At 35.8% G+C, this 12,101-nt stretch overlaps 1 protein-coding gene across 9 annotated transcripts in view; it reads left to right on the top strand.

Moving 5' to 3' along the window:
- Positions 1–12,101, top strand: part of FAM126B (family with sequence similarity 126 member B) — a 54,140-nt gene that overhangs the window by 16,871 nt on the left and 25,168 nt on the right. For 5 of the 9 annotated variants that reach the window (XM_042822213.1, XM_042822212.1, XM_042822204.1 and 2 more), the window contains exons 2-5: positions 2,316–2,420; positions 4,943–5,021; positions 5,956–6,057; positions 10,827–11,006. In XM_042822213.1, the coding sequence (XP_042678147.1) occupies positions 4,971–5,021; positions 5,956–6,057; positions 10,827–11,006 (333 nt within the window). In that variant the 5' untranslated portion in view covers positions 2,316–2,420; positions 4,943–4,970. Of the gene's footprint in view, positions 1–610; positions 631–921; positions 1,074–2,315; positions 2,421–4,942; positions 5,054–5,955; positions 6,058–10,826; positions 11,007–12,101 lie in introns of those variants that run through there. The other 4 variants (XM_042822206.1, XM_042822205.1, XM_042822210.1 and 1 more) reach the window with 4 other exon arrangements.

The raw sequence follows: 12,101 nt of genomic DNA, 5'->3' as shown, positions 1-12,101 counted from the left end.
TGAAATGATACAGCAGAACTGCTTGTCTGCATCCGTTTTAAGTCATATGAGCAAAGCAAGTCTTAACATCTGAAGAAGTCTTCTGAGAGAAATGCAGATGTAGCTTTGGAGAAACAAATGGTTTGTGTTTACATTTTCTTGCAAGTGTGTTTGTGAGAGTGGCATGTAGATTAAGTGCTTTACATCCTGGGGTATAGTTTATATTATTAGTCTTCAATGTACACTGTTAAAAATGGTCTGAAAGGATCAGAACAACCAGCTTTATTTATTATATAAGAACCACTTTGAGGTAATGTAGGAAATTTTCAGTGAGTGAAAAAGGATAGACCATACAGTAGAAATGGCAAAAAAAAAAAAAAAAAATGTTATGTAAAGCTATTTTTTTCCCCGTTCTTTTAAGACAAATAAATACACAAAACACGTTGTACTTTTATACTTAATGTAAAACTGTTAAAATCTTACCCTATTGCATATAGAGTTTCATACTGACATTATTTTTGCAGGACATGGCATAAGCTCTGTTTCAGCAGTCACTTTCAAGACAGCTCCTGCCTTCAGGCAGCAGGCATGGCCGTGGTTGTAAAGCTGATGTACATTGAAATAGTTCCCCCAAACAGGGCTTGCTTAAAGGTCAGTTGTATGGTGCAAACTCTGGAGCAAAAATATGTATGATACTGATGGGGAAGATGGACATTTCCTTTTTCATAGAATCTAGCCACTAGATGAGCTTAGGCTATCATATGAGATTGCACCTGAATTTTGACCCTTGCAAAGCTTACAAAGCTTTTCAGCTTAGTGCGAGCTGTTTTGCAAAAAAGCTATTGTGGGATTTTCTGTTAGGCTAAATAGACATGGAATGAATCATGCAATGGTTTAGATTAGAAGAGGCCCTAAAGACCTGGTTTGTACTGTCTATTGCAGGCAAGAACACCTTCCACTAGATCAGGTTGTCCAGGGCCCCAACCAACATGGTCTTGGATACTTCCCGTTATGAAACATCTACAGCTTCTCTGGGGAGCCTGTTCCAGTGTTTCATCACTCTCTGAGTAAAGAATTTCTTCCTAATATCCAATGTAAATATCCCGTCTTTTAGTTTAAAGCCACCTCCCTTTGTTCTATCACTACATTCCCTGATAAAGAGTTCCTTTCCAGATTTGTTGTAGGCTCCCTCTAAGTACTGGAAGGCCACAGTGTGTTCTCCCAGAAGCCTTCTGTTCTCCAGGCTGAACAACCCCAGTTCTCTGTCTCTTTCTAGGAGAGGTGCTCATCTGGTCATCCTCGTATCTGTACTCTGAACTTACTCCAGTGGTCCACAGCTTTCTTACGTTGAGGACCCCAGAGCTGAACACAGTACTTCTGATGAGACCTCACAAGGGCACAGTAGAGGGGAACAATCACCTCCCTCACCCTGCTGGCCACCCCTCTTTTGATGCAGCCCAGAATCTGAATTACATATGAATTGCAATTTAGTCTGAAAAGAAAGGCTAACAGGAAGTACCAATCTCTAGCTAGCATGGAGAGACAAAATAGAGGAAGAAGGGAGACCTTTTTCATAGCTGGAAAATAATTAATTGGAAAAGCAGTATGGAATGGGATATACTCATTGTTCATTTACTTTAGTTTTCTATTAGAGGTCTCTGGATACTGAAATCCTGTAATTTAGACTATGCTCATCTCTGTGCTCTTCACCTTTTGCTCAGCATGAAGAGATCTTGCAGTGAAATGTGAATGTGAGCGTAATGTAAGATTTTTTTTGCAATGAAATTGGAGTTTTAGCTCTGTAGGGAATACGTATTAAGAGCAGTGGCAGTAAGGAAGAGTCCTTAATATATTCCAGTTATGATTTGGACCTTTTTAATAGGCATATGTTCTCCCAAGTCATAAAACTGATTCCATTCACTTTTTAGAAATGTCATCCTCTTTTCTTTCATCTTGAATCTTTCTTGCACTGTTCTCTGTATGAAGTAATGTTTCAGTTTTTCTTTTGTATATGCTTGTACTACTGTAGCACTGAGGTGTAAAGGTTATCCACATAGAGAAGATGTCTAATAATTCAAGTAGGCAATCCTTCCTTTCTTTCCTCCTGTTCAAAAGTTGAGGGCTTGTTGTTGTCTTTTCTTTGGTTTTTGTTCTTAGGAACAAACTGCTTTGTTACAGGAAGGCCTACGTGTTTTTCACAGACTTGATAAAAAATGTTTCAAAAAAAATTTTTAAAGACCGAAAAAAACATAGAATCATGTTTACACATTGCTGTTTCTTTATTGTATTTTTCCTTCCTTTGTGATAATCATTAATAATTTATTTTCATCTTTCAGGAAACAGGACAGTATTTGAAGACTTGACAAATGCATCCCAGGCTGAAAAACTGCTGCGTTTCTCCTCCTCTTCCTCCTTTAGAGAACTGACTTCTTGAAAGAGAGGTAACGTTGGATGTTGCATTTTAGGTAGAATTTTTTTCCAGAGCAAATAAGCTGAAATTGAACTAAATGTGAGCTTCTTCAGCTTTTCCTGTGATGTTTTAAATTAAGTTTTATCCCATTCTGATGTCTGATATCTGTTCCTGCATCTATTGAAAATGATGTCTTCAGAAAACTGTTTGCAGAGAGATGTTTAGTTGTACTGTGTTATTTTATGGTATTATTTAGCAGTGCTACTGTTAAAGTGAGTTGTCTGAGAGTTAATTGAATTTGAATTGCTCTATATTACATCTGAGTCTGATATCTCTTAGGATATTTAAACATGCTTTGGGAATTTAATGTTGTTCCTTAGTTACCGGGAGTTTGTATTCTCTGAAGGATTTGCTCACTGCCAAAGGCTGTGCTACACTGCGTGTGCAGCCTCATTTATACAAAGACGCCTGACATGCTTCCCCAAACAATTCTGATATTGTATTTCATGTCATTTTCTATTTAAAAAGCACTGACCTGTTCTTAAATGCACTTCTTTCTTCAGAAATCAAAGGAAAAATGTTCTAAGACCAAGATAGATGGTTCCAATCATGTAAGCTGGCTATTTGAAAGCCACTTATCAGGGGCTTCCATGATGTAACTGTTATATATCAAAACTGTAGCTTTTGTTTGAGCTTAAAAAGTTTCCAAAATGCAGCGGGGGGAAAATTGTAGAAAGTAAAGATTTCACTTCATCTTTACCTGCCTTTTTTCTGTAAAATTAACAACAAAATCTACCAATAGTAGCACTTTGGTTATTTATGACGTTGTATGTATTTATGGGACTAAAGTTGACAGTTATCATTGGGTTTTAGGAGGGTTTCTTTTCTTCCCATCTCAGGCTGAAAGAACTTCAGAGAAGGGTGACCATGTTAAAGGCAAAAAAAAAAAAAAAAAAAAGTTTATTATTATTGTTTTTTTCTTTTTTTAAAGGAATACTTTGTATCAGGTGGTTATTTATAGATTTTTTTTTTTTTTTTTTGAAAGTATGATAAATATATCTGACAATGTGGGACAGCTTTATTGCACCTAACTGTTATGTACCTCGGTCATCTTCTAACAAAGAACACAAAAAAAGTAACTAAAATATGTCTTAAAATACAGTATCCCTTCACTTGTTTCTGTTCAGGCTGCTGTTAAATTGCTGGTCCTGTGAAAGCCAGACTTTTGATTACCTTTAACTAAGAATCACTGCGTCGTGTTTGATACGGCTCCAAGAAGTCCTTACGTTTTATTGTCTCCTTAGTTTATCCCTTTTCAGGGCATTCTTCATGAAGTTTTCCTTCTGGTTGATGTTCTTGCAAGTTTCTGTGCTGCCATTAGTAGTTAAGTTGCAACTAGAGACTTTAGTTCTCCATAACTTTTTTTTGTGGATGAAAGTTTGCCCAAATAAATATGTTGAGTTGTGTTGTCAGAGGAATTTAAAATGCCTCAGAACATTCTGAATAGCAATTCATTCAGCTCTCCAGTATCCCTTGGCTAGCAAATCAAAGCTTCTCTCTGAAGAATAAGGCAATAATTAATTGAGAGCAAGAAGAATAGTTGTAGTTTTTTTGTTTGTTTTTTCCCCTCATAGTTCAGTAGATTGGAGATGTAATCGAAGTCCATCTGAATTCCTTACTGCTTCAATCCCCTCAAGTTTTTTTTTTCCCCCTGTCACTTCATACTCAGGGTAAGAGCTTTATCCCAATCTCTTTGTTGTGACCCACAAACAGCGGTTGAAAGGAGACTGCTTAATATATACAGAACGAACTCAAAACCCTGTTAGGTTCTTTGTGTGTTAGTAAAGCCAGGAGTGTGATTTAAATGTTTTTAAAATTTCCAGTATGTCACCAGTAGCATTAACTATATGATTAGAAATGTACTACAGTGTTCAAAAAACTGAAACAAACAGAAAACCCTGCTAGCTCATAGGCACGTACACAAGATAGTTCTCTTCTTCTGTAACAGTGGTTATGTCAGACCCAAATCTTTCCTTTCTGTCTTTCCTTTCCCTCTTTCCTTTTCATCAGAACGTTAAGGTCTATGTATGCCACATAAAAATCTAAGATCTAATCAGTAATCTAAAGGAGCTGGGAGAACTCTTTATTATTTAACTGGGATTGCCAAATAAATCACTCAGCACGGTATGCTGGACGGGGACTGTGTGTACAGAGAGAATAACATCATCTTTGTTACACTTCATTTTTCTTTATCTGCTCTGTTTGCTGCTTGTTAGGTCTGTACATTTTAGCCCGAAGCACCAAGTCCCTCTTTTTCCTTCTCCTTTGTTATCATGCAGTAGTTTAAAAGAAGAATCTGAAGACAACAGTTTTTTGTTGTTGTTTGAAAATGGGACCAGTTGTCAGGAGTGCCACTTTTCATCTTGTTAGATACTATATAAATCTTTTGGGAATTTATTAATAGACTTTCATTGGGTTAGGATTTTACAGAACCAAATTTTTCTACCAGAACTCTTCCTTACTTTCTTTTTTTTCTCTCTTTTTCTTGTAAAGGTAAGGGAGAAGATACAGACGTGAGAAAATGCTGGGATCAGAACGGGGTGTGGTGGAAGAATGGCTGTCGGAGTTCAAGGTGCGCTGAGAGGAATGATAGCTGTACCATTGGTAACATTTTCAATGTGATTACTTCATCTTTCAAGCTCTTATAATTAGTGACACATGCAAAGGTCTATGTAAATTAGTCAACTGGTACCTCATATACAATGCATAGTCCCAATAGCAATTCTTTTTTTTTTTTTGAATTGTATCATACAACCAAACATAGCCTGTTGTAAAAATGGGATTTTTAAGGTGTATCTTACATTCTGTTAACTTGATTTACACAGTAGCTGATAGCTGGATAATGCTACCTGCATTCCTGATTGAGCAACTTCTTTAATTTTCCTTTAGAATACCAAAGAAAATGTTTGGCTGCTTATTCAATTAGTCTACATAAAATGAGTTGTTTTATAAAGAAGAATCTAAAGTATTTTTAAGCTGGTTTGCTTGTTTGTATTTATGGTGGATGAAACAGCAGATAATGCATAAGCAGGCAGATGGGATTTCATGATTGATAGAATATTAATCTGTTATTTAAATTAATAATAATTCCTCTAATCACTGATATCTAAAAATTCATTACATAGTGTTATTAGGAACTTGTTGAGGAGCCAGAGATACAAAATGTACAGACATAATTCAGTGGTGGAACTTTAGGGTATAGTTGACTAATCAAGTCTTTGGAAAGTGCCCATTAAATAAGGAATATTGAGGAAACAAAGTGTCTTCATTTCAAGTTGGATCAAATAATTTTACGAAAGATGCATCTGAAACTGCTTTTGAAGATAACTCTGAATGTTGCTATGTTGCCCCCAAATGCAGTTTATATGGAGCAGAACTGGTACTGAATGAACTAGATAACAAGTCCTAAAATTTACTCAACTTCAGGAATTGGGGTTAGGATGAATGCATTTGTACTTGTGAACACTGATTTATCAGAGTAACTTTTTAAAATTATTACTATTTAGGCATTACCTGAAACACAAATTTCCAGCTATGCAGCTACGTTGCACCGAAAAAAACCACTGGTACCAGCTCTTTATAAAGTCATTCAAGACCCGAATAATGAGGTAAGAGACATAAAAAAAGACATTTGTTTGCAGTTGTGTTGCTTCCACCTCTATAACTAAACGTAGAGAAGTTGGAGAGGAAGAATGTCCTTTCTGGTGTGGTCTGACAGGGGTACTATCCCTCTTATTATTCTCTTCAATTTTGACATTCACTTCATTGCTTTTCTGATAAGGCACAACCTCATCTTCTCCCCAGAATACAGTTTACACTGTCTGCTCAATTTTTCCTGTCACATCTGGCAGTTGCAGTTGACTTCGAGTTGCTTCTTTGGAAAAAAGCTCCTTTCAGGTGCAACAGAGTAGGACTTACAGTGAGAACCTGATAAGTCTGATGTGCATCTTACCTGGTGGCTCATTACGGTGGAGGAAAGAATTGGTGTATAACTCACTATATGCAGTTAAAATAAGCAGACTTTTGCTTATACTAGTATGATGTTTGTGAAATTTGGTTTTAACTACTATAAACAAGTGCAGGAAAAGGACCCCAAAACATAAATATATATGATTAAAAATTAGCTTACCCCTGTCTATAATTAATTTTGCAAATAATGCTAAAGCTGTGCTTTCCACTCCAATGGCTTTTATTATGATCATTTCTGGAAAAGTGTTTGAAATGTGCCTTCTGACTGAATTAAGGAAGTGTACTGCTCTGCAGTGTGAACTGTTTCAGATAGAATGCTTCAAAATATTTGATTTATCATCTGTGATCTCTTGTGTATTTATAGATTTAATGGCAAGCACGCACACTAAGGAAGCTTTTTATTTTCCTAAATGCAGCTCAGCTGCTTTCAGAAGCTGGATGCTTGATTGAGCTTAGAGGAGATTACATAATTCTCATGCAAAAAGAGCCCCACTTCCTATGTGTTAAGGTCATTTCTGTGTTACAAACCACTTCCGTAGTGACGTTTTTCTTTGTACTGAAGCTACTGTTACTCTCTGATCTGTAGCCACCACTGCTACTGTTACTTTTGAGCATAGATGCACTTCTGTGTGTTGGTAGACTTCAGAGTATGTAAATGCTGTCCTTTGCTCTGAGAATAAGCATTTGGTTTACTTTTTATGATACAAAGAACCAGATTTGTCAAAAGGGCATGTTCTTAAGGGTCTGAGAGTGATTTTAAGTTACTGCACATGGATGCTTTCTAATTCTACTCTTTGGAGCTGCTTGTGCTGTTTAACAGGGCCTGATTCTGATCTCAAGTATAAGATGCATGATCCTAAATTTGAGACAAACTTCAAGTTCTGGTTGTTAAGGTTGTAAGGTTAAGTATGTATTTCTGAACTTAGATATAAGGGGTGTAACCACACAGAAACCTCTCACGAAAGTATAAAATAAATTACTTTGTGTAATTCTGTATATTCTCAATAGTTTGCTTTAAGTGAGATTTTTTTTTTCGAGTGCCTTATGGGGTTCTGGTGTTTTTTGTTTTTGTTTTTTCTTTTTTTTTTTTAGAAAGGTAACTGATTGCTTATGAAGCAAAAGCTTGTGTTGTAAACCACTACTAAAACTTTTAAAAGGGAGGTTACTGTTTGGGGCAAACACTAATTTTGCCAAAATCAGTACTCTCTTGGTAAGACTAGAGCTGTTGATTTAGCATGAAACCAGCATGTTTAAGAACCAAACCAAGCAACTAAGGTGTTTTTCTTGTTTGCCACCTGTCTACCAATTTCAGAGCTAACAATTGAAGGCAAGCAAACTGTCAAGTTAAATACAACTGTTATTTGTACTTGTTAGGAAATTCCTTGAGTTTCTTAATATGATAAAGATAACGGCTGGAACAGGAGGTTAGATAGAGATGTGTGTGGTTTTGTTTTTTTTTTTGCTCGTGAGTGGCTTGTTTAACTGAGTAGTGTATTTTTATTTTATTTTTTGCTTAATATTTGCTTTCTAAGATAAAGCAGTTTTGAAGTACTGTTACTTTCATATAGTTTCTTAATTTTTTTAAATTGGTTTATAGTTATAGAAATGTTTTATAAATCTTAAATCAATGTAGTAATGAAATCTAAATACTGACTGTTCATGTGTGGCTATTTCAGTTTAACCTGGAAAGCTCAGCCTTGAAACGAGATGATGACCTTTGCAATGCCAAGCATTTTCCAGACATAGTACTTTTCAAATAATAACTAGTTTCATTCATTGTCTTATACTTAAGCCTAAAATAAGCGTGTTATTTTTTGTTGTGCATTAATTAATCTGAGAAGCAAGCATTTCCAGTCTTTGTCGTGCATTTTATACTGGGTTTTGAACTTTAAGATATGGCAGTGACTCTTTAAGATGTGACAACCTCGTAAAACAGGCCAAATGTGAAAGCAAACAGTCAGCTTCCTTAAAACATGACTAATGTGCATCTCCCTGAGGTGCAAAAATGAGATCTGCAAATCACCTATTGTATTCATGTTAGTAAAAATACTGGTTTTGTTTGTTACGCTAATTGCTCTCTGTGCCAATAGGAGAGCTCTTCTAATGGAAGCTTTAGGTTTGCCAGAAAAGAGAGATGATTCTAAAAGACTTTTGAGCTTGTTTAGCTATTCTACTCGGTTTACTTTTAATATTGTACAGAAAGATCTTCTGGAATTGAAGAAGTTTATGCCTGTTTGTTTATACGTTCATTACTGTTGATAAATGTTCCATTTCCTCTGTTTATCCAATGTCTTCTGAACATTGGACTAGGAGAATTTGCTGAAAACAGCTTGCTGCAGTTGTTAACTCTTTTGCACAATTAATATCACAGTGATGAGATATGAAGAGTATTTACAGGCTTGCAGTACCACTGACTGGATGTTCCTGTATCTCTCTAGGCAGTACAATCTAAATTAAAACCATTTCTACAAAACTTCCATTTGAAGGGCAGTAGAATTATCTCAGTAACTAAGTAGAATTAACTCTGGTCAAGTCTGGTCTGACTTCAGCTAAAATAAATTATTCTTTTCCACTGTTTTTAATGAGATTTGGATTAGACTGACTAATTTCAAATAGGAAACAGCTTAAGGCTACTGTCATCTCTAATCTAATACAAGTACTATTAGTAGCAATGCTACTGTATATGTATCTAGTTTCTGATAATGTTTGTTTAGCTCATCTTGTACCTGTTATCTCCTCACAGATGCATTTGTATTTCTTATTTCCTTAGAGATTCCTCTTTTATTTTTAACACCAGCTTCCTGTTTGTGTTTTCTTTTAAAGTAAACATAAACGTGTTTGGTGATCTCTGAATTATTTACTAACCTCTCTTTTTTGTTTGCTTGAGCGTTTAAACAGTGCTAGACTTTTCATAAAATGAGAATACAGTTCAGTCTCTAAGGACTAAAACATCTACTGCAACAAATGTTTTTAATAATTAGTGTTACTTATAGATAGCATTTGCACTGAGTAAATATTAGGACAATTTACTTGTAAGTCATTGAAACGTAAGATGCTATGCACTTGTGAAATGTTAGAGTAAGTGCACTAAATAAACTGATTTATACTTACTAAGAATGCTTGGGCTTTTTCTGCCAAAATGGTTGCAGTAGAAGGTTTATATTTTCATTGGATTCTAAATTAAAAAAAAATTGTAGTATTGAGGTATTCTACATTCATAGCTAATAAAAATCTACGTGCTTCAGACTACTGAACTTTGCCGTCAGCAGTTTTAGTGTCAGCTTTCTTCCTTCCCCCATTGATGGAGTCTGCCTTTGTTTCTGCTGTAAAAACAGGCTTTTAGCTTAGAGCATCTAGGCTGTCCATCAGAAGCCTTGTTACACAAGGTGCTTACACCAAGCCTAGCATAAGAAGAGATTTGACTGTTAGCAAAGTTTTATTTTGTGCAGATGTGATATTATGACTTATGTAATCAGTGGTGTAATTAGCCTGCTTCATTGGCCAGGGTACTGCGTGTTAGAAATGGAGCTGTGTTCACCTTTTCTTGGGGATTGTAAAATTGGTACTCTCTTAAAGCAGCTATCTCAATAGAAATCCTGTCAAAACTTATGCTGTCTGTGGTGTACTGGAGTAAAATATTGAAGTCAAATAGGTATATGTTAAGTTTTATAGTCGTATAGATTTATGGCATTGTATGTTTATCCAAAATTCAAATCAAGTAGAAAGGTCTCTCCCTTTCCTCTGCTGGTAGCAAGGGACTCGTTAAAAGGGTTTTAGGACATAGTTCACAACAAGCCAGAGAAGCCCTTCTTCATCCAACACAGCTGAGCAGTGATGGTTAATTCTACATGAAATTCTGGGTGCTAAGATCCTGATGACTAGACAAATTATTGTGTTGTTTGTATCATATTGAGCAAATATGTACTTGCTGGGCTTGAGACTAAAAAGGAGTAGGTAAGAAATTAATTTGTGCTCCTATCAATAGACTTGTCTTCAGCAGCTTCTACTGATCTTCACCTTTTTCTACTTTTCTAAACAACGTAACAGCACTGTTGAACTTCTGTGTTCCATGTAGTTCAAGCCATTAATCTGTCACATATCTTAAATTAGTATCTGAATACAAATCTCATACTGGCAGTCCTAGAAGACAGTATTCTTAAAGAGCAAGATGGTTGTTTAGTAAGGCCACATTTCCCAGTTCTGTACACCAGTTCCACTCAAGTCCATGCTTATAGACCTCCTTAAAAAGAACACAAATACTGTTTTGGTTCATTCATTTACTTGACATTGAGGATGTCATCTTTACTGACTACAGTGGCTGCATTGTATAGCCCATATATTTGATATTGAGTTCTCTTTCATTAGGGAAGCCCAGGAGTAATTCATTACCATTTTTGTCTTTTCACAGCTCCTGGAGCCTGTTTGCCACCAGCTCTTTGAACTGTATCGTAGTTCTGAGGTTCGGCTGAAGAGATTCACACTGCAATTTTTGCCAGAACTGATCTGGGTGTATCTGCGTCTTACTGCCAGCAGGGATAGGCAAAGTAATGGTTGCATTGAAGCACTGCTGCTTGGCATTTACAACTTGGTAAGTGAGGCGAGGGGGGTTGGCTGAGGAAAGCTTTGATCTGAAGTTTTGCATTGCTGACTGGTAGGAAAACATTATTAGAACAACGTGTATATATGAAATTATAATATGACTGCATGAAAGCATATTTAGAAAAAAAGTGTATTGTGGTGAAGGTTTAGTAAAAGCAGTTTTGCATAAATATTTGTTATTGATTGTAAAACCACTTGGAGCAAACATTTTAACTCGAAAGGATCATTTTGTACATTTTCTTAGAGTTGGGTAATTGTGTGCACAGGATGCTGAAGTAGCCCTCTTTAATGTTGAAACATACAACTTTTACATGCATATCACTATGTGACTTGTCAGTCTTCCTGTACCACTTTCTCTTCCCTCTGAATAGTTTATTTTTTAATGGCAGTTTGAAGCTAAAGCTACTGAGCATGTTAGTGTTTAGATGCATGTGTGCTTCTGAGGCACTGTGTTGAGTGGAACTGTGATTTTAAGAGTAAGTGAAAGAAACTGTAGATGATTAGGTTTGGCTGTTGGAGTTAACAGTTGTTTGTTCTATCCTTTCTCTTAAACCCTTTTCCTGAAAATTTTTCGTATTGTATTAAGAGGTTGTTTGATAAATTTAGCAATAAGGCGAAGAAAGGCATTCCTTGATAGGAGTTTCCATATTATGTAGCTATAAAGCATATAATACCAAAGTATTGTCCTTCCCTCTTCATATTTTAGTGAAGTTCTTCCGTTAACTGTTTTCGCTGTAGCTATGATGAGGCTGATGAGACACTGTGATTCTCTAAAAATTTTAAAAAATAAATAAAATTTCTGCTATTTGTCTAGATCACCTCTAACATATTCTGATAGAAATTAAGAGGGTACTACTTGCTGATTTTTGGTATTGTTTGCTAGGTTGAATATTTATCTCTGGCATTAATTTTCTCATAGGAGTCCTATTAGTGGTTCCTTTGAAACTCGTGATTCTTGTTCTTTAGGGATGCTAAAGAAAGAGACCTCAAAATGGACAATAACTAGCTCCATTTCTTTCTTTGGTTCTGTTGATATTTTTTACTACAAGAGTGAAGTTATTTTCTCAATCTTTGGAAGGACAAC

The sequence above is a fragment of the Centrocercus urophasianus genome, unplaced genomic scaffold (genome assembly GCF_019232065.1).
Source record: "Centrocercus urophasianus isolate 14NV4802_14NV808 unplaced genomic scaffold, USGS_Curo_1.0 seq_20, whole genome shotgun sequence".
Taxonomy (NCBI): Eukaryota; Metazoa; Chordata; class Aves; order Galliformes; family Phasianidae; genus Centrocercus; species Centrocercus urophasianus.
The sequence above is the reverse complement of the archived record's forward strand: the minus strand, read 5'-3'. Positions and strand labels throughout refer to the sequence as shown.